Below are 21,999 nucleotides of genomic sequence, written 5' to 3' on the forward strand. Positions count from 1 at the left end.
AGAAATCACCTGTGATCAGACACAGCTCTTTCCTGAGAGGAGGAAAGGTCAGGAAATTAGATGCTGTTTAATAAGCAGAGAAATTAGCATTTTCCATTGATTGCCAGACTTATTTCCTTTTTCAGATTTTTTTTTTGTGTGTGTCTGCAGCAGCCCTGAAAGCCAAAACCACGAAATCCTCTGTTCTCATCTGGAATGAACAAATCCTGGTGCAATTCTCTGCTCCCTGAAATAAAAACCCTTCAAGATTGTGTTGATGCTTGATTTCCTCTGTCCTTTCTACAACTTAAATTCATTTGGAGCACCCCATGGAAGTTTTTTGCCTTGTGTCCTAAAAAGATTTAAGGGAGCTTCTTTTGGAAGGGTTGGGTGCAAAAAATACAAATTTAACCCAATGACTTCTGTAGAACTTTTGTTTCCCCAGCACAGGAGTTTCACCCCAGAGTATTTGGGGAAAAGCCACGTTTTCAGCTGGCCCTATATAAACATTTAGGGCTGCTGATGTGCACACATCTGGGGACAAACCAGCCGTGGCTTCTCAGACAACAGCACTGTTGATGTAGGGATTATTTCCAAGGAAACCTCACTAACCTCTTTGCTTTTCCACTCCAGCTTCCCCCTTCCCAGAGGACTTCTCCATTCTAACCACTGTAAAAGCGAAGAAAGGAGGTCAGTCCTTCTTGATCTCAATTTACAATGAGCAAGGGATCCAGCAAATTGGTGTGGAGTTGGGTAGATCTCCTGTATTCCTGTATGAAGACCATACAGGAAAGCCAGGCCCAGAAGACTATCCTCTCTTTAGAGGCATTAACCTAGCAGATGGCAAGTAAGTGACATTTTGTGCACCAAGGAAAAAACAGTTCATTGTTTGTATCCATGCCAGCATGCTGAACATTGTATAAAATAGGAATCGTGCCTGTAGAAATGTATTTGCACACCCCTGGCAGCTGACAGGTGCCCCAGTCTGTCATTTTGCCCTTTGGTGGATTAATCTGACACCTGTAAGAATTGTAAATGAGCAGTCAGTGCTGCTGTCTGGTACTTGTGGGGATAGGGACATTGATTTTCCTGCGAAGGGCCTTAAAAAAAAAAAATCAGTTTGTCGTGAAAAATCCAGGCTGAGGCTTGTGCAGGGCTTAAAAAGAGGGTGGAAAAGGGAGACAACAGTGGTTTTATCCCTGCTTTTTGCTGAAGCCAGAGCTGGCCCTCTCCTGCCTGATTTGGAGGGATGAAAGCTGTCAATCAGCATTTCTCTTGCCAACCAACCCTTTAGGCTCTGCCCAGGGAGGATTTCCAGGAAAGTTCGCAGAGCATCAATTCCTGAAAGTTCATTTTTTTTGTGCAATCATTGCCTTGTCCTGCAAAGCCCAGGGCTGTGCCTGACACGTCTGTGGGCTGTGTTCTCACAGGTGGCACCGAGTGGCTCTGAGTGTGCAGAAGAAAAACGTCACCTTGGTTCTGGACTGCAAAAAGAAAATCACCAAGTTCCTGGACCGGAGCGAGCATCCCATCATCGACGTCAACGGCATCATCGTGTTCGGCACCAGGATATTGGATGAGGAGGTCTTTGAGGTGAGCCACGGCAAGGAGCAGCTCTGGAGCTGTTCCACAGGGGTGATGAGGCACTTCCAGCTCGTTTTTGAAATGTTTGGGTGCTTTTCTTCCGTAGTAGAACGCTGTTGTTTGTGATTTTTGAGGTTTTATTTCCACTTTTTGTGGTGCTGATGAAAACTGGGGGCCAGGTGGCCTTGGTGGAGTGAGCTCCTCTGGTTGTCTGGTTTCAAGCCCTTGCTGGGGTTCTGGACCATCTCTGCCTTGGGATTTTGGAGCTCTTGGCACATTTAATCTGGGAAGGGCTCACAAGGTTTTCATCCATCCCCGAGCTGGGATTTAGAGCTGCAGGGGCAGTGAATGAAGGCTGAGGGAAGCAGCTCCCTCCCAAGTCCCAGCTCACCCTGGGGCTGTAGGAATTTGCTCTTTTTCCACTCATTGGCCATGGGTTCTTGATTCTTTTGCTCCATGACACGAGGGGACTCTCCTTGACAGCTTGGTTGGCTTGGTTGTCACCTCCCACACTCTGTTTCCAAAGGCAAAGCAAATTCCTGAGGGGTGGGATGTTCCCATGAGCCCCTGTGATGGAAGCAGAGAGGCAGAGCATTATTTATAGACAAGGTACAGATGGGAGAAGCTTTTTCCCATAGTTCAGCAGCATTTTAATATCTGCATTTCCCTGGCAAAATCAACTTTTGTGCTCTGCTGCACTTGAGGCTTTCCTGAGGATGAGAATCCCATTCCTGATCTTTCTTGTGAGTTGGAATTGCTTCCTAAAACCAGCACCAAGTGCAATGGGGTGTAATCAAGCCCTGTTGATCTCTAGATCTTTATTTTTATGGAATTTATTTAGAGGAAGAGCTGGATCTCTTGTTACTCCCCAGCCCAGCAAAGGGCTGGGAATATCTCCTATCCCTGGCTAATCAGAGCCATAGCAAAGCCAGTTCTTGCCTGCATTTTGCTGTCACTCAGAGGGAAAGTTCCAGTCTGTTTAATATTACCAACATCTGGGAGCTGCTCTGCTGTAAACAGAGCAGGAATCCTGGGCTGGATGGATCTGCCAAAATCCCAGTTACAGAGTGAGGCCTGGATCTCGAAATTGTATTAAATTAAGAGACATTCCCTGGGAAGTTGAAAAATTAAAATGGAAAGTAAAATCTGGGTTTAATGGGCACTGGAGTGTCTTTCACAAGTGTTGGACATTGTGCCAAATGTTTCAGCACTGGATGCTGTGTTTTGACTTGTTACATAAAAGTGGTGAGTTCTTCTCCAGCTCAGGTCCAGTAGAGCCACTGGAAGGACTTGGTGTCACATCCAGGCTGGATGAAAAACCTGCACTTTCATTTTGTGAAATAACAGGATTTCCAGAACTGCCTCTGAGAGCTGGGGGTTCCCAGGTGGCTTTTAGGGTTCACCTGACTTTGGGGCAGCTGATTCCTCTGCCAGGGAGGGAACTGAACCCAGGTGTTCATTGGTGCTCCCTGCTCCTCTTCTAGCCCTTTCCATGGCCATGGCTCCCCTGCTGTAAATACTTTAAATCCTGAGGGGCTGTGGCACTGATGCCTCAGGTTTAGCTTTTCTATTTTTCACATTCTGTGCTGCTGTAGTGTGCAGGTAGGGGCTTCACATCAGGGGATGGTGATCTCTGCACAGAGAAGGGAGACAAAACAATTTCTGCTCCAGCTGGGCACCAAGGACAAATGATCCAAATCTCAGGCCCAAGAGCACAAACAAGATGGGGTGGAGAGAGAAAAACAAGCAGGATGGGAGTGCAGGGGCTGAGCTGGAATTGGACAATGAACTGCAATGTGCACATGGAGCAGAGCTGATCCCAGGGAGAGACCCCGTGAGCACTCGTGCATTTTGGGACCATTTTGGTTCATCTTGGGTGCAGACCTGGCTGGGCTCTTGTGCTGCCCGGGGTGCATCCATGGAGGCCTTTTAATAAATCCCTGCTTTATCCTGTAACTCTGTCCAGCCTCTGCTCTAGCTCAGCCTTCCCAAGGCATCAGGACCTCCTCAGGTTTTGGGTGCAAAGGAGCCTCTTGCCTGTTCGGGCTGTGAGTTCAGCTACAAGATCTTGCTGGCACTTATGAGATGTGGGTCATTAGAAAATACTTTTTTTTTTCTTTGTCTTACATGTACTGATATTACACAAGATGGATATAAACCCCCTCTAGTTCTGATATTTATCCTTTTTTTCTTTTTTTTTTTTGGTCACCTCCTCACGCACCACTGAACCCACCAGCAGCTTTAACTGGGGTGGAAGAAGCTTTTCTGAAGTCAGTGGACTAGAACCTAATTTCCTTCATATCTCAGCAACTCCATTTCCTTTGGCCCCTCCTTTCTCCTTTCTGCAAGGCTAAGCAGAAATTGTGCAGGCTCAGAACAAAGGGTTCCATGTCTGTGTTCCTGGAAAGCTGAGGGATTCTGGAGCATGTGCAGGAGGTGAAGCTGCTGCTGTCCCACCCAACCTGCAAACCCCAGCTAGGGAGGTTTTCTGCTCTGATGTGTTTGTCATTTTTGCTGGAAATTAAAAGAACCCAGTGAGGTGGGAGTGGGGTTGGAGACAGGGCTGGGGTTGGCTCTGTGTCTCACAGGAGCTGTAAAGCAGTGGGAATTCATCTCCTCCTTGTCAGGACTGAAATCAAACCAGCCCCAAACACTTTTTGTTTTGGAAGCTGTAATTATTGAAAGGCTGGGGTTGTGAGGGGAGCAGCTCGAGAGCGCGGATGGGAACTTCCTCACTCATGTTTCTGCTGCAAAAAAAAAACCAAAAAAACACTTAAAAAAAAGCCTGGCAGGAAAGGTTAGGGGAGTTTCAAAATATTTCTCTAGCAAAACATTCTTCCAGTGGAAAAATGACTTCCTCTCATTAAAATTCAATTAGCTGGGAGGCTGTGAGGGTCTCTGTACGGGACTGGGGAGGGTTGAAAAGGGGCCAAGCCCTGAGCCCAGGTTGGACAAGTTGAGTTTTGTGCTGGGTTTGTTGTAAACAGGAGTTTACAAATGGCAGGACAGGCTCTTGCAGGGTTGGGAGGGTTCAAGCTGTGTCTGAGGGGATGAGACTGCAAAGGGATTTTTTTTTTTTTATTTTGCAGGGAGAGAGGGAAGGACAAAAATCCAGCCTGTGGTGGTGGATAAATTCTCTCTGCTGCAGTCAGAGGGGTTCCTGTGGTGCAGCAGCACTGGAGGGAGTGAAACCATGTGAATGTGTCTCAGTTTTAGAAGGAAAAACTCCTTTTCATTTGCTTTCTTTTAAATATAAATTAGAAACCAAGTCCTAGTGGTTGAATGTAGGAATAGAGAGAGGGGGAAGCTTGGGAAAGGCTCTTTTGCAGGAAAAAAAAACCCAACAAAACAAACATTTTCAGCTTGAAAGCCAGGAAGAATTCCCAAACCATCCTGGTGATGCCCATTTTGTGCCCATGGTCTGTCACAGCTGGATCCCAGCAGGGCATCCCAAAACCCACAGCTGGGGGATCTTTGTGGGGGGAAAATGCCCCCAAGCCTGGGCAGGGAAATGTTTCCACCCCTGGGCTGAATTTAACCCCTTTGTGGGGCTGTTTGGAGGCATCTCAGGGAAGAAGCTTAATGAGAAATTTGGTTTCTGCAGCAGGGAGGGGCCCAGCCCTGTTTTTCTGCTCTGTGGTACTCCAGTGATGAGCAAAATGAGCTTTGTTCAGACCTTGCTGATCCATTTTCCTGCTGCATTTCCCATTTTGTCCCCTGATTTTCCAGCCAGGGGCTATTGTGTGCTGATAAAAGTCTGTTACAGCCCCTGGCTCCAGAGCTGGAGTTGGCATCATTAAATTGTGGCGTGGACATGGGTGAAAAATTGAGTAGGTTTTGGCAAAAATGCTGAGAACAGCCAAGAACGAGTGACTGCTTTCACTGCCAATTTTTTTTGGTTCATCTGTGTAAAATTTTGCAGCCTTGTCCCACAAGTTAAGTGGGGTTTTGACCCTCTTGGTTTGCAGCAGTGCCTGGAGTGGCTGAACTGACTTTTCCCATGTGTGGAAAAGCTCAGGGCAGGAATATATTGCTTTTTAAGGTCACTTTTGGCTCCTTTAGAAGAAAAGAGGAGTTAATTTTGTGCAGCTGAGTGCCATAACTGTGTCTCAGTGGTGTAGTTGGCGCTGTAAAACCTAAAAAAAGTGGATTCCTCTGATCTCAGCACCTGTGGCCAGGAGGGGCTGACAAAAATTGTGCCAAAACCTGTCCTGGGATGGGACGCAGCACCCTGGAGGGTGCTGAAAGATGCTGCTTTTGATTTCTTCTCCTCCTTTGTGATTTTTTTTTTGTTGTTGTTGTTTGTTTTTCTGAAGCCCACGAGTGAAATCAAGCCATCAGAAATGGAGGGAAAGCAATTTGGGATGAGCCAGAGAGGCCGGGCAGGGTGCCAGAGGTGCTCTTAGGGCTGCTGAGAGTTCCAAGGCAGCTCAGGACAAAGCAGGACAGACACATCAATGCGCCCAGCCCAGACATTGGGGCCCTTCTGCTGCTCTTGGGGTTGAAATGCCACCTCTCTTTTCATCTTGGGCCTTGTTGACACTCAAAAAACCAATTATCCCTGGGGTTGATAATCCCAGATTTCATTTCACTCTCATCAGGGTTTTCTCCTTCCCTCCCCAGCTCTTGGCTGTGGTGTTTGCATCTCTGGGAAGTGCTCTTGTTTTCTAAGTTTTGTGGGTTATTTTACTCTCAGCTTGTAAGGTTGGATCAAAAGCTTTTGATTTAGTGGAAGGGGTAGAAATAAAAGGACATTTTTGTACATGTGGGTGCATTTTATGGTGGTTTTTGCTGTTTTTGGGGATGGAGAAGTTTCAGAGCCTCCTGTTGCAGGCAGATCTGCTGTTAACACATCAAAGAGCTCTGTCCACTCCAGGAGGAGATTAATTCTGTCTTCCCTCCAGGACTGGTGTGCTGGGGTGCAGAGAACTTGGAGAAATTTCTGCTAATTTAAGTTAGACTTTGTCAGCTCCTCAGGTCTGAATCCACGTCTAATTCATGTTTAGACCCAACTTTGCCTCAGCACCTCTGTCTTGGCTGTTCCTGGTGGCAGGAGGGTCCTGTGCAAACATCAACAGTGCCAAGGTGTGGGGCAAGACTTCTGATAGAGGGGAAGCAAGAAATTCCCTGATTCATTAGGAATTCCTTCAAGGAAAGGGTGGCCAGGCATTGGGAATGGGCTGACCAGGGAGGTTTGGAGTCCCCAGCCCTGGAGGTGACCCGAATGTGTCACTCAGAGCCCTGGTTTGGGACAAGGTGGGGGTCAGACACAGGTTGGACTCAATCTTGGAGCCTTTTCCCACCTAAAAAACCCTGGGATTCTGGGATCTTCAAAGCAGCAGCACCCCAGAGCTCCCCATGAGCTCAGAGCTGGACCCGTCACATCCTGCAGGATCTGAGCTCAACCCAGAGGCTCAGGAAGGAGCGGGGGAAAGCCCAGATTAATGAAGTTTTTGTTAAACTCCAAAAAACATTTTTTAAAATGAGTGGTTTTTTTACTAACCTGGATTTGTCTGTCAGGATGCACCACGGATCCATGTTCCCATTTCTCTCTCCCTGCCTTGGCAGGCTGCTGAAAGCAGGTAATTTACAGAGCTGGCTGCCTGCTCTGCTGGCCCTGCCAAATCTGATTTCACCTCCTTTGCTGCAGAGGCTTTCAGGGAGTGCAAAGAGGGGATGTTTTACACCACCACCATATACCACGGTGTGAGAGGATGGAAAATAAAACCTCCTGAGCCAGCATTTAGGGATCTTTATTGAAGATGTCTGTAGCTTTCCCCAGTCTCCTAATAATTCTCCATTTGCTTGCTGGTTTTCTCGTCATTCCTTCTGCTTTGCCTTATTTTTTTTTAATTTTTTTTTTTTTTCCAAAGGATCCTCTTTAAAATGGTGCATTTGAGACATATGGATTAAATCACAGCTCTGGGCTCTTCCAGGAGAGCAGTGCTGCCTAGAAAATGTCTGCAATTATTGAGGATTATGCCTCTGGATGGGTTTGCAATTAACAGGGAGGTTTTTGGGGCTGCAGTCCAAGCGATGCAGTCGATCTGATCAAAAATGTGAAATTTGGCCCCATTTGGCAACACCTCAGCCACAGCATCACCTTACACAGGTGCCCAGGGACGTCATCTGGTTTTATCAGGGAGGGAGGGCAGCACCTGGGCCAGAATAAGAATTGCAAACCAGCTTGTAAAAGTGACTCTGTGCTTTCATTTCCACCCCAGAGTGGCGCTGGCTCCTCTGACCCCTCAGTGCCAGGTGCCAGCAAGGAAAGTGAGAGCCTGGCTGGAAACATCAGCTGGATTGTTTGCATACACTCTGCTGAAACTCTTGTTTTCCATTTCCATTCGCTGGGTAATTGCAGGTTCAGCCATCTGGCCTGCACTCAAGCTTGGTGACTGGGTCAGCCTTGCCTGTAATGATGGAGCCTCGTTAGTCATGATTACAAAATACACTTTTTTGGGGGGTTTTTTTTTGGGTTGGTTTTTCCGTGGGTTGTTTGTTCTTTTGGTTTGGTCAGTGGTAAATTCCATTTCATGAACTGTCAAAGCAACTGTGTTGGCATGTGTGGATAATTAGTGCCGTTTGCTGGTATCGAATGCCTGCGGGCCTCTGATAGCTTACAAAGCACTTTATTGTTCAAACAGATCATAAAAGTGCTTTTATTGATGTTTCAAACACTCCTGCAGTCTATCATTTATCTTTTCAGAGTGCCAAGTGAAACATCAGCCTTAGGAAGCTGCGTGGTCTTAGAGCTTGTCCAGATTCAAGGCCCGGTTTTAGGAGGTGCCACCACCGCCACCGGGGGTGGAAAAGATTAATTTTTAATGTTCCTCCCACCCCAAACCAGTCTGGAATTCGGTGATTTGGGTGGTTTTTGGGCCAGGATGGCACTTTTGAGGGTTTTGTTGGCAAAGGGTGGGAAATGCTGAGGGAATGGGGCACTTAGGCCTGAAAATGCAGGGTTAATGCCCTCTGGGAATTCCTGGTGGAGGACATGGGACCTGATCCCTGACTGAGGAACCACTGACGTCCTGCTGCTCTGGGCACTGTAGCAGGGATGTGCCAGTGGAAAATCAACACTTTTTTGGATATTATCCTTCAAACAAGCAGTTTGTAGCCTGAGGGTTGGGTTGAGCCTCCAGGGGCTCCCACAGGAGAGCCGGTTTGGAGGAGCATTTTCCAAAGGGATGCTGAGGGGAAATTGGGCTCTGCCATGAGTTTGGGATGTGCAGGGCTCTCCATCCCTGCTGGCCTGGAGGGGACAGGCAGCTCGTGTCCCCTTTCCCTGGCCTGGGGTCCCTCCTGCAGAAAGGGGCTAAAAAACCAGAGAAAAACCGAACAATCTCTGTGAGGCAAAACTCATCCTTTGGAGCAACTTCCACCCCTCCAGGGACTCTGTGGGATTTGGGGAGCTGTGCCTGGTTGTTCCTGACATCCCCCTGGCAGAGTTTTGTGTTTCAGTGCTGGCAGGCTTGTCACCAGGGGCTCCCACAAGAGAGCCGGTTTGGAGGAGCATTTTCCAAAGGGATGCTGAGGGGAAATTGGGCTCTGCCATGAGTTTGGGATGTGCAGGGCTCTCCATCCCTGCTGGCCTGGAGGGGACAGGCAGCTCGTGTCCCCTTTCCCTGGCCTGGGGTCCCTCCTGCAGAAAGGGGCTAAAAAACCAGAGAAAAACCGAACAATCTCTGTGAGGCAAAACTCATCCTTTGGAGCAACTTCCACCCCTCCAGGGACTCTGTGGGATTTGGGGAGCTGTGCCTGGTTGTTCCTGACATCCCCCTGGCAGAGTTTTGTGTTTCAGTGCTGGCAGGCTTGTCTGGAGGCTCGTTTGTGGTGATGGATGCTCAGAGGTGCGGGGTCATTACTCTTCCAGCCCTGGCTCCGTTTGGAGTTTGTTTCCCCCCTCCTTGGATGGGAGGAGGGAGGAGGGAGATGAATTTCTTCCATGGAAAGTCTGAGGAGCAGGAGGCTGATTGCAGAGCCCAGACAGGCTGATGTAATGCTGGAAAGCTGCTCCTCTCTCCAGTGACATCATTGCAAGGTTTGCAGGGCTGCTGTGGACAGGGGGATCTGCAGGGACAAGGATGGAGTTTCAGGGGCAGGAAAAGAACCACAAAGAGATTTGGGAAGGAGCAGCAAATGTATGTGTTTGGGAAAGATGATTTTCCTCAGCTTGGGCAGCGGGGGAAAGCCAAATCCTTGTGCTTTGGGGGAGAAGTTTCCAGCTGAACATTTTTGGCAGCATCCCTGAGCAAGATGGAAAAGGGATTTTTGGGAGTAGAGCGTGACATGGAGTCCTGGCCCAAACCAGGGCATGTTCCCCTTCCCTGCTCACTTGGGAACCTTGTTCTACTTGGGAGGTTATTCACCAATTAGACCTATTTGCATAAAAGTTAACTTTTTTTTCAGCAGAAGCCTGTAAATAGGAAAAAAATCCTTTTTTATTTCCAAAAGGGTGGTGGGTTTGGATTGTTGCAGTGAATTTGTAGGAAGAAAAGGCTCATCTGAGCCAAACCCTAGGAGCTGGAGGAAGAGGATGATGAGGCTGATCAGGGTTTGTGTCCTTGTCAACCTGGTGGTGCTCAAGCTGCTGCTTCTCTGCAATTTCGATCTCTTTTGCTATTTTCCTGCCTTTTGCCACTTTTCTGAGGGAAGAACAGAGTAAAAACCCTTCCCAACCTAAAAACTTCTGGGCTGACTCCGTGTTCACGCCCTTCCCCCGTCACTCAGGCCCGAACAAATGAAACACATGTTCCTCACACATGGTGAGGTCTTTCTAGTCCTCTTTTTCTTTTTGGAGGCGGGCTGGGCTGCCTGCCAAAACCCAGAGGAAAACCCAAGCCCACTGCAGACATCCCCAGCGTGCAGGTGTAGTTCTCCCTCTGACAGAGCTGAGCAGGCTGCAATGGAAATGTTCCCAATAAACACATCCCCCTGGGCTGGGAGCTGGAAGAGGGGACTCCTAATGATTTATGCAGAAGATTGGATGGGGATTGGGGTGTCTGGGAGTTTTCTATCCCCTGCAAGAACATGGAAAAAAAAAATCCCTGACCGTGGGCTCGTTGTTCTGCACACGCAGCCAGAGCTGGCTGGGGTTCAGGAGGTCAGACCTGCTGGAACAAACACAGCTTTGGCCACTGCAGGGGAAAGTGTGGGGAAAATCACTGCTGAAAGTGACTTTTGGGTGCTGTTCCATGCTCTGGAATGGCTGCAAACATTGCAAGGTTCTCCTGAGGCTTTGATGCCTCGCAGGAGCAAATTTATCTGTGGGCTTGGTTTGCCCTTCTCCCAGCTTGCTGCTCAGAGAGGTGAAGTCTGGGGTGGGGATGCTCAGAAGGGTGAGATCTGCGGGTGAAATCCAGGCTGGAGATGTTCAGAAGGGTGAAATCCAGGCTGGGGATGCTCAGAAAGGTGAAATCCAAGGGTGAAATCCAGGCTGGAGATGTTCAGAAGGGTGAAATCCAGGCTGGGGATGCTCAGAAAGGTGAAATCCAAGGGTGAAATCCAGGCTGGAGATGTTCAGAAGGGTGAAATCCAGGCTGGGGATGCTCAGAAGGGTGAGATCTGAGCTGGAGATGCTCAGAAGGGTGAAATGCAAGGGTGAAATCCAGGCTGGGGATGCTCAGAATGGTGAAATCCAGGCTGAGGATGCTCAGAAGGGTGAAAACTGAGCCCTGCTCTGGAATGGCTGCAAACACTGCAGGGTTCTCCTGAGGCTTTGAGGAGCAAATTTATCTGCGGGCTTCCCTCATTGCTGCTCAGAGAGGTGAAGTCTGGGCTGGGGATGCTCAGAAATGTGAGATCTGTGGGTGAAATCCAGGCTGCAGATGCTCAGAAGGGTGAAATCCAGGCTGGAGATGCTCAGAAAGGTGAAATCCAAGGGTGAAATCCAGGCTGGGGATGCTCAGAAGGGTGAGATCTGAGCTGGAGATGCTCAGAAGGGTGAAATGCAAGGGTGAAATCCAGGCTGGGGATGCTCAGAATGGTGAAATCCAGGCTGAGGATGCTCAGAAGGGTGAAAACTGAGCCCTGGGGCTTCTCAGCTTCCACTGCATCCAGTCTTGTTCCTTCATGGGTTTGCTTTGGAGAACCTCGTTCCTGGGATGAATTTCACACCTGATTTTCAGGCCCCAGGGTGCACAAACCCAGCTCCCTCCCTTGGGATGAAAATTTGGGGCACTATTTCATGGAACTATGCAGGTTTTATGATTAAAACATCAAAAAGGAAGCTGATCAGAAAGATCAGCTTTCTCCAAAGATCATCCAAGTCCACCTCCAAGGCAAGATTTTAATTTTTTTTTAAATGCTGAATTTGAGGTGGCAGATGCTGCGTGGAATAAATGAAACCCAAATCATTTTTCATGGCCAAAAACTAAAAACCCAATTGAAAAAATACTTTGTGGTTTGAACATTAGCAAAGGGCACATTTGAATTTCCTGGAAAACGAGGGAGGAAGGTGTGTGGATGAGAGGTGTCACACCTTGGTTTGCACACCAGCTCAGCTTTCCATTCCCAGCTCTTTCCCCAGCAGCCAAATTTCCAGCAGTGGTGGGAATTAGCAACAGGAACCTGCACAAAGCCTCCTCCTCGGGTGGTCCCAGCAGGTTCCTGTTCCATGGTTGGGTGATTGTTGCCAGCCAGATGCAGGAAAATCCTTTTCCAACCAAAATTTGGTGTTGAGTTGCATTTTCTGAGTGTGTCAGCAGATCTCCCCGAGCTGAGGGGTGTAATCCCATTTCTATCCCCAGATAACTTTGGCAGCCAGGTCTATTTTCCCCCATATTGCCTTTAATCCATAAAACCTGGATTCTGTGTTCACCTCCTGGGGCAGAAAACGTTCCAAGTGCTGATTGAAAGGCTCTGTGCACACAAAGCCCCCTTGGTCCTGAGCCACCTTGGTGTGGAGGAAAGCTCAGGGTGGATCTTGGGGGTGCAAATCCTGTCTGTGGGGCTGAGGAAACAGCAGCTCGACTTCCACATTAATTTGGCTCTGAGTGGGGGGAAAAAAAATGGAGTAAAAGCAAGTTTTGGGTACCTCAGGAGGCTGCAGCTGCTGTGGGGTGGGACTGGAAGCCCTGATGAGCTCTGGAATCCAAGAGCCACCCTGTGGCACTGGGAGTGAGCCCAGGTGGAACTGGATCACCTTGGAGGTCCCTTCCATCCCAACCCATTCTGGGGTCTCAGGATTTCCTTGCTGCCCCCTCCCTTTCTGTCTGAAGAGCAACTGCTCCTCCAGCCCCTCTTGTTCCCCACCTTCCCCAAATCCTTTCCCTCCCTGTGCATCCCTGACCTCTGCTGTGGCCAGAGGTGGGAATGAAATCCTCTGGATCTTTGGGATCAAAACCTCCCAGGCAGACTCTTCCACCCTTTTTTTACACTAAAACCCAAGCAAGTGCCTCCACTTCAGCTCAGTGAGTTCTCAAATGAGTAACTCAATCCAAAAGCTTTGCTTTACTCCATATTTTCCACGTGAGAGACCCCCTCACAATCCACTGGCGTATCCATCCTCCTGTGGGCAGCAGAATTCCTCATTTTCCAGAGATGAAAGGGAAATAAATCAACGTGAAACCAGAGCCAGGCAATGGTGCAGAGGGGGAAGACACAAAGGAGCAGCTTTGTGCTGGGCTTGTAATGAGGGGGAATCTGTTTTTAAACCATCCCTGATGGTTCACACATATGTCATGGAAAAAGAACTTCTCCAGGAGAGCTCTGGGTTATTGGCTGATTATTTGATTTGGAGGGAGAGGGGAAACTTGGAATGGTGTGAGCAGGACTGGGTGAGGAGGTGACAGCAGGGGGATGGGGTTGGGAGAGGGAGAAAGGCAGCACTCAGTGGGATGGTGGAGGGAATGGGGAATTAGGGTCAGCTCTGCAGGAACAAGGAGCCTAGGGAAGGCTGGGCAGCCTCGAAATTTGGGATTGAGTGGAGTTTTTGTAGCCTCCTCTCCAAGGAAATTCCTGCAGGCCTGCAGGACCAAGGAGCCAGGGGAAGGCTGGGCAGCCTCGAATTTGGGATTGGGTTGAGTTTTTGCAGATTGTGCCTCCTCTCCAAGGAAATTCCTGCAGGTCTGCAGGAACAAGGAGCCAAGGGAAGGCTGGGCAGCCTCGAAATTTGGGATTGAGTGGAGTTTTTGTAGCCTCCTCTCCAAGGAAACTCCATAGTTCCCTGTGGACAGCCTGGATAGCAGGGCCCTGCTGAGATGGGGACAGCAGCCAGGCTGTGGGGATGTCACCTTGGTGAGGTGACAGCAGAGTGGTGGCACAGCCCAGGCTGGCCTGGCCTACCTGGTGCTCAGAGAGCAGAGGAGGACAAGGGGAAACGGGGCCTTGGGTGTCTTCCAGGGATCCCTAATGAGTGGGATGAGGAAAATGGAGGAAATCTCTTTTTGAGGCTGGCCTGAGAGCGCAGGGCATTGAGTGTGGGTGTCCTTTGGGGTACCCCACACACAAAACCAGGGGATTCTTTCAAAATTGCTTCTGGCCCCATCCTCTCCCCATCCCAGCATTATTCAGTGCCAGTTCCAGGGCTGGCACGGCAGGGCACACAATGCCAGCCATTCATTTGGCCCCATTCAGTTTGCACAGGCCTGGGCTGGGCTTTTGTGGGATTTTTCTTTTCTTTATCATTTTTTTTTTTTTTTTTTGAAATTTCCACGCTGGACACTGAAGGTCAGGCTGACCCTCTCCTCCTTTATGTAAATGTCTCCCACAATGTGCAGGCCATAATTTAATGCAGCTTTCCAGAAGGTCTAAATGAGATTTTTGGGATGCTGTCCATGGGATTGAGCCTTGCTTGGCACATGGGACACTAGGGGTGGCTCTCAGGGACAGCACTACCATGTCACCCTGTCCCATTGCTTTGTCCCTGCATGGAAATTTCTTTTCCTGACTGTGAAGATGAGGCTAAAATTGCAAAATCCCATTTTTAGGAGCTCCCTGAGTTATTCTTCATAAGCATATCCAGGCAAGCAAACGTTTTGAGCAAGGATAAAGAGATTTTTTTTTGGTGAATAGTCTCATTTGCTGCTTCAGAAGCATAATCTGACTTGATGCTTCAATTAGGGAACAAAACAACTCCGTGTGAATGTACCTGAGCCAAATCAGCTCCTGTTGGAAAATAATGGGAAGGAACTGCTGGAAAAACTGCTGCTGAGGGGGTTTTCACACTGGTGGTTTTGTGAAAGCTCTGGAATAGAGAATAACTACAAAAAAGGGTAAAAAACGTCCACGTTTGAATTCTGAAGAGGTATCTGAGGGATGGATTTGGGGGTTTTGAGGGATCTCTTGCTATGAAGTCCCTCTCAGGGGGTGGAATTAATATTATGAACAGATGGAGGGTGCCTTGATTAATAAAACCCCTGAAAACTTACTTCTGAGCAGCTTTTCAAGGATTCCTTTCAAAGTTATCCTCTGGATTCCCACTAGGAATTTATCCTCTGGAGGGGGAGAAGGAAAAACCAGCTGTGCAGGGACCACAGCACGAAGGTCTGGATGTAAAAGCAGTGAGAGCACAGCACACGGTGATTGCAGGGCCTCTATTCTTAGGGCTGTAATTTGTGCGTAGAATGACAGAAATGCTGATTTGGAGCCACCAAATGAGGAGTTTGAAGGAAGAAATCACAGAGTGCCGGGCTGCTGTGTGGTCATGGAGGGGAAAAAATAACTCCAGGGAGTGTTTGGAGGGGCAGGAGTGACTCCAAGCATGTGGAGCAGCCACTGGAAAGGCTCAGCTGAGGTCACCTGGGTGGCAGTGCCAGCCTGGATCTGCTGACAGGTATCCACAAACCCTTGGATCTGCTGTATCCCATGAAATCCCTCTGGAATCTGTTAGCTGAGGCCTGGACACGCTTCCTTTCCTCCTCCATCTGTCTTGGTGCTGGAAAATTGAGGAGAATGTTGGGTTTTTTTCCATGGATAGGCACAAAGGAAACCTGCTCATTTTGTGGTGCCTCAGCCCATCTTTTTCCAGCAGCTGTGGGAATTGGGAAGCTCAGAGATGCTCTGGGATTAGCCAGGCCTAGATTCCTTCTAATTTGTGTCTCGTGGTTGCCTCAGCTGCTGGTAGGGACATGAAAGGGGTGGTGGGGACATTAAAGAGATGTTTGGTGCGTGCCTGGGTCTGATCAGAGGAGAGCTCACCACAGACAATGCTCTGGGATGAGTTCTTTTCCTGAGCTGTCTGTTTCCATGACATTTATAGCAGTTTAATTATCCTGAGCCTCTTCTCCCTGTCAGAAGTGATTGAAATCAGCCATCAGACAGAAGAATGTTTGGGACAGACAGACACACCTGTGGCTGTACAGAGGGATCACCCAGGGCTTGGTTTTGGGGGGAAAGCAGCCAAAAAAAATGCAGGGTTATCCTCATGAATTGATGAGAAGAGAGAGCTTCCTCATGGCTGGCTTTAAAGCTTCAGATGAAATCCCTCCACCAGGTTTCTGGAGCCCACGAGGTGAATATTGAGGGATGAGCAGTTGTGAACTGGGTTTACAAAGGGTTTTTCCTTTGGTGAAGGTGTTTCCCTCTAGGAAATGCCTACAACAACTCTACTCCAAGTCTTTCCTCTGAGCAGGATCCTTGTAGGGAGAGATCCAGCCCTGCCTGAGCTCCTTGTAGGGGTTAAAAATGAACTGGTTGGGACTGGAGGCTCCACACAGGAGAGGCTTGCACCTACCCCAGCTCTGAGCTCACCATCCCCTTCCCTGTGGTGTGGCTGTGCCAAGCACACCCCAAATCTGCTCTTCTCTCCTTCCAGCTCTTCTCAGAACCCAGTTCCCCCTTTTCAGTCCAAACTGGACAGGGGGAGCAGCAGGTCACACTCTTTGCTGGGTTCATGGGAGATTGGGAGCAGCCAAAGGAAACAGAGGCACTTTGGGTTTTCTGCAGGCAGGTTTTTACCTTTTCCTTTTCCCTTCTCCCCGTGAAATCCAAGGGACAGCTTGCCCAGCAGCTCCAAACTCAGCCAGCAGAGGAATTCTTTATTCCAGTCAAGGCTGGTTTGTGGCATGGGTTAATTAGATCCAAACTGGATCCAGTGTGAGGTTTATAACCCAGGGAGAACCTCAGGTGACTCAGCCCCAGCTCCTGTCCTGCAAAATGACAGAAATCCCCCAGAATTCCCCAAATCTGGGTGTTTTTTCCCCTCTCAGTGGAGGAGCTGGTTGAAGTCAGCACTGCTTGACACCTGAAGGTGTCACAAGGACAAATATCCAGGCTTAGAGAGCCAAAATCAGCCTCAGCCACGCAGGCATGGCATCCCTGGGATCCCTCAGGGTTATCAGCACCCAGGGACACCCAGGCAGGGTGTGTGGACATTTATAAACCACCTCTGAGGGTGACCCACCACGCAGCTGCTGCTGGAGAGGGAAAATATTCACTTCAATGGGATGAAATTTGAACTACAGTTTAATAAAAACCTGTGGTTCAGGTTGCTGGTTCTTCACATGTGTTTCTGATCTGCTGGAGGTGGGGGGCTCAGGCCATCTGCTCAGAGCACACAATTAAAAAAAGAAAAGTTTAAAACTGCTCATTTTGCAAATGTAAGGAGTGACTTTGCTCTCCAGTTTCATTTTCCTATTGTGATGTTCTCTCTTTATTGGGGTGGAGAGAAGTGGGACTGTCAGGGGTTTCTTTTTTTCCTTTCTTTCTATTCTTTGCCCTTTAAAAACCAGAACTGTGCCATTATTTTCCCCCATCTTTGCAAAAGAGCTGCAGAAACCTCTCAGATTATTTTTGCCTCTCAGATGATTTTTGCCTGTGCTAGCTCAGTGCTTGGCCAGGGTGCAGAGAAGGAGGGAATATAAAGCAGCCTTTTGTCCCAGCAGCCCCTTCCCAGTCCAGCCACCCTTCCAGACTGGGACTGCAGCCCCATCCTGCTTTCTGTGGCCAGAACTGATTGTTTTGCACCCAAAAACCCCGGGAGATAAATTGTGGTTTGTTCAACAGACATAAATATATAAAAATAGCCAGCAGAGTGGCTGAGCAGGTTGTTGATTTAAGGATATGTCTCTCTCTAGGTGTTTTTAGCAGCTTTGTTATTTTTTTAAGGCACCTTGGCTGCCTTTTCCCTTTCCTGCAGTCCCCACTGCCTGGCTGCTTTTCTCTGGCTGCACCTCCCCATCCCACTGAGGTCAGTGAGGAGAAATGCAGAGAAAGGCAGTTTTAAGAAAGATCTGGAAAAAAGGAAAAGAGAAAAGCAGCGGGAAAAGGAAAGTGAAAAGCAGGGAAAGCGAAGTGGAAGTGAAAACCCAAATCTTGCCAGTATTTGGTCCCAAAGGGCTGCAGTGGTGATGCCACCAGCCTTCCCAGGGCTGATGTCAGGCAGGAGGAAAACCAGAAGCCACAGAATCATTTTTCCTCAGGGTGGGTCCTGCTCTCTGGTGGAATTCCCTGCAGCAAACACTAAAAAACCACTAAAAAACCACTTTTGTGCTCTGAAGGGGAGCACACAGCCCACGTCTGGTGGTTTGGAGCCCCAGACATGAGTCAGGGGACAGCTGGACACGTCCCTGCCTGGGAGGGACCTGCCTGGCCCAAGATGCAGGGACAGGACACTCAAACCTCTCTCCACTTTTTCCTGCTTGTGTTCCCTACCTTAAATCTTCCCATTTTCTACAGGAAATCCCAGCTGCAGCCTGGCTCTGTCCCCCCATGCCAGCCTGGAGGAGGGCTGGGCAGGACAGCCCTGCTGAGGGAAGCTGTGCCCTTCCCAAAGTGCCTTTTCCAGCTTGGAAAACCAAAAAAAAACCTGGAGAAATTCTCTGCTAGGGTGCTCAGAGGGTGCTCGGGGTTGTGCCTGCCAGGGAGTGTTTGCTGTAGGGTTATTGACTCTGGGGTAATCTGGGATTGGGATGGAAGTATCCACCTGGAAATGAAGCTTGTGGTGGTGCCTCCTGCCCTGCCATGGAGTCCTTGACTGGTATTTGGGTGTTGGCAGAGCGACAGCTTCTTCAGGAGAGCTTTCCAGAATTAGCAAAGCCATCTGGCTTTTGTTCTCCTCTGAGGGAATGGCTTGTCCTTCCCTTCCAGTGAGGAGTCCTTGCTAAACTGCTCCACACTTGGCTTTGGGATAGCACACAGGCAGAGCTAAAGTGTTCTGTGGGCTCTGCAAGCAGCCCTTTGCTCCAAAAAACCTCTTCACTTTAAAGCATGAGTCTTAATTGAATTTTAAACAACAGCCACGAGGCTGCTGATCCAAGGATCGTTTATGGGTGGAAGAAAGAGGATTTGGTGGTGGGGCAGGGTTGGGAGTTGGAGACAGCATGGAGAAGTGCCAGGCTTCAGGGCACAAGGAGGGGACAACACTTCCCTGCCCTGTTCCTTCAAACCCTGCAGGAGGAACAGCGAGTTCAGGGATCCTCACATGATGGGAAATTGCCTTCCTCCCTGGGACTGTAAAATACAAAGGTTGAGAAATTACCAGAGAGGTTAATTAGCATCGAGCCTGAGGGCTGATGCTGCTCTTGCTGCTGTGGTCAGGGGAAGAGGCTCGTGGGCTGTGATAATTGCAGTGTTTGTGCTCTGCAAGCCCAGCATCAGGGATGCTCCTGGCTGGGCTGGGGGTGCAGCACTGGCTCAGGGGCTCACTGGAGTTCCCACCCAGAGATGAAATGAAAAAGAGAAACTTTCCCCAGCCCTCCAGAGGGTTTGCAGACACATTTCGTGCTGGTGACACTTCTCTCCCTGCTCTGCTGAATTAAACCTGGTTTTTCCAAAAAGGACTGGGCAGAGGCTCCTCCCTGAGAGCCCAAAGCAGCAGGAGCTGTTCTTGTGGCAGCCCCAGAGCAGCCCCTTCCAGCCCCTCTGAGCAGGATGGGACGCAAACATCCAGCTGGATTTAACCAAACCACCAGGAATTTGTAGCTGAGTCACGGCTGTGTGCGAGTCAAGCTTTTCTTTTTTTAATTTATTATTATTTAGCCTAACTTTCAACAATTACCTTCCCATTTTGTAGTGCCCAAAGGAGGCTCTTTAGGCACCAGCTGCTCTGTGTGGTGGGGTCACTCCTGTCCAGGGCTGGCCAGGAGAGGGCTCAGGACATGGGGACAGGGACTGGGGGGATGGTGAGGCTTTGTTTGACCCCTTTCCTGCAGTTCTGCTGCTTTTCTGGAGCTGCTGTTTAAAGGAGGGACTCTGGGATGCTCTGAGCACCTCCAGCACCTCTCATTTTTGGGGTTTCCTTGTGGCAGAACTGTGGTGATTCCTGGGCCTTTGCTGATGTCCCCAACACCACTTCCACTCCAGGCTGGAGCTGGGCTGTGAGAATCCATGGGAAGTGCTGGTGACAGGATTTATCAAGTGGAACATCTGAGGGCTGCCAGGCTGGCTCCAAGACAGGGATTAGGGGTTTTGGAGGCTGAGCTTCCTCTTCATCCTGGAGCTGCACTGAACTCCTGCCCCTCTCCAGCCCCTGTCTGGGTTTGGGGATATGAAGCCAGGGAGTTTGTCAGGATAAATCTCAGTGATTCCCAATAACTGGGAAGATTTTACATTATCACTGTTCACTCTGGGCCTGTGTTCATCCAGTTGAAACACAGGAGTTTCCAAAATCCAGCAGGATTTTCTCTTAGGGATGCTGACTCTCAGACTTTTGGGGTGATGCCCTAACCAGAGTCCTGTTAATGATCAGTGGGAGCCCTGAAGAATGCCAGGATTCAGGGAGCTGCTGCCAGTGCCAGATGAAGTCACTCTGATCCTCCTCTCCAGCTTTTTTTTCTTATTATTTTTATTTTTATTGAACCACAACGATTCCTGCGAGTTCCTGAAGTTGATGTCATTGGAAGTGATGTGACATTTTTTGCACGCATATAGAATAAGTGTTAAAAAATGCTCCAGAAAGAGCTTTTCCAGCCTTGTCTGGGAGCTGGCTGGGGAGGTGAGTTAAACTGGCTTTGATGGAACTTAATCCATAAAGCAAATGAGTCATCAGGCATAAATGGCTTTACCATAAATGTCAGGCAGATCCTTACTGGTCCTGACAGTTAGCACTTCCATCTGTCTGGTGGAGCAAATGAAACCCTCACAACTCACAGTCCTGTTCACAAATGTGCTGTCCTGCCTCTTCCTCTTCACCAGAAGTTTTAGGAATAAAGGCCAAAGTGTGATTTATCCCACTTTTTTAAACACTGCCTCTCCTAATCTGTAAAATTATGGTTATTTGCAGGCAAAAAATTGATTTTTTTTATTCTCTACTTCAATTTTTTTTTTTTTTTTTTTGTTAAACCAGCAAAACACAACGGAGCTCTGCCTCTGGATGCTACCAAGTGCTCCAGTCACTGGAGAACTTCCTTGAGCCTTCTGCCCAACTCATTACCAGGCCAAAAAAGAACTTTACCCACTGTGTGGGTGGCTGGAGGACGCTGCTGGTGACTTCCACAAAGCAACACCAGAGTGTTTCCGTCTTGCTCCCCGCCTGAAATAACTCATTACTTGAAAACAAGTCTTTGATTTGGCCAGTCAGGCCTTTAAACCACTTTCTTGGTGCATTTTTCAGCTGTCTCTCTTGGAAAACCCTGTCCCACGCAGAGCCGTGCGTGTGGATTAACGGGATCTTCGTTAGCGCTGCAAAAATCCAGCTGGGAAGGAGATTTTGGGGTGGTTTGTGACCAAAACAGGGAAACAAACGGACGCTTGAGGGAGGAATGGGAGCAGGGCTGGCTCCCCTTTGCCAGGCAGGATCCCTGGATCCCTGGGCACAATTTATTAGCAGCAGCACACTCGAGAGGACACAAAAGGCTCCCGAACCTCCCAGCGCGCCTGGCTCTATTGAAAGTTGGCTTTTTAAATCCCAGAAATGGGGCTCTTGACAGCAGAGCTTTGTGCAGCTTTTGTGAGGTGCAGATAGTGGGGCTTTTTATTGCAGCCTAAATTAGCCCCTTTTATTGTTTGCTGCCGAGGGATGAGGTCAATTGACTGGGAATCTTGCTAACAAGGTTTTTACTCCTGGCTGCTTTTTACAAGTGTTAGCACGGGGTATCCCCCAGCGCTGGGTGCTTGCTGGGAATGAAACAAAGATGAATGGGCTGAGCTCTCCTCCTTCCCCCTCCCCGGAGTTGCTCAGCCTCTGTGCTGGGCCTTGCGTGCTCCCTGGGGCTCTCAGTTGTCCCAAATTCGGTTCTAGTGGATTTTGCATGGTTTCAGCCTTGGTTGTCCTGCATTTTGCATTGGTCCAGCCTTGGTTCTCCTGCATTTTGCGTTAGTTCAGCCTTGGCTGTTATGGATTTTGCTTTGGTTCAGCCTTGGTTCTCCTGCATTTTGCTTTGGTTCAGTCTTGGCTGTTCTGGATTTTGCTTTGGTTCAGCCTTGGTTCTCCTGCATTTTGCATTGGTTCAGCCTTGGCTGTTATGGATTTTGCTTTGGTTCAGCCTTGGTTCTTCTGGATTTTGCTTTGGTTCAGCCTTGGTTCTCCTGCATTTTGCATTGGTTCAACCTTGG

At 48.9% G+C, this 21,999-nt stretch overlaps 1 protein-coding gene across 1 annotated transcript in view; it reads left to right on the top strand.

Moving 5' to 3' along the window:
• The window catches only part of COL5A1 (collagen type V alpha 1 chain), a 129,427-nt gene that overhangs the window by 33,968 nt on the left and 73,460 nt on the right, over positions 1-21,999 (top strand). Inside the window, exons 3-4 of the mRNA XM_041406715.1 lie at positions 613-826; positions 1,410-1,572. Of these exons, the coding sequence (XP_041262649.1) occupies positions 613-826; positions 1,410-1,572 (377 nt within the window). The remainder of the gene's footprint in view (positions 1-612; positions 827-1,409; positions 1,573-21,999) is intronic.

Source organism: Onychostruthus taczanowskii, unplaced genomic scaffold (assembly GCF_017590055.1).
Source record: "Onychostruthus taczanowskii isolate IOZ18803 unplaced genomic scaffold, ASM1759005v1 scaffold25, whole genome shotgun sequence".
NCBI lineage: Eukaryota > Metazoa > Chordata > Aves > Passeriformes > Passeridae > Onychostruthus > Onychostruthus taczanowskii.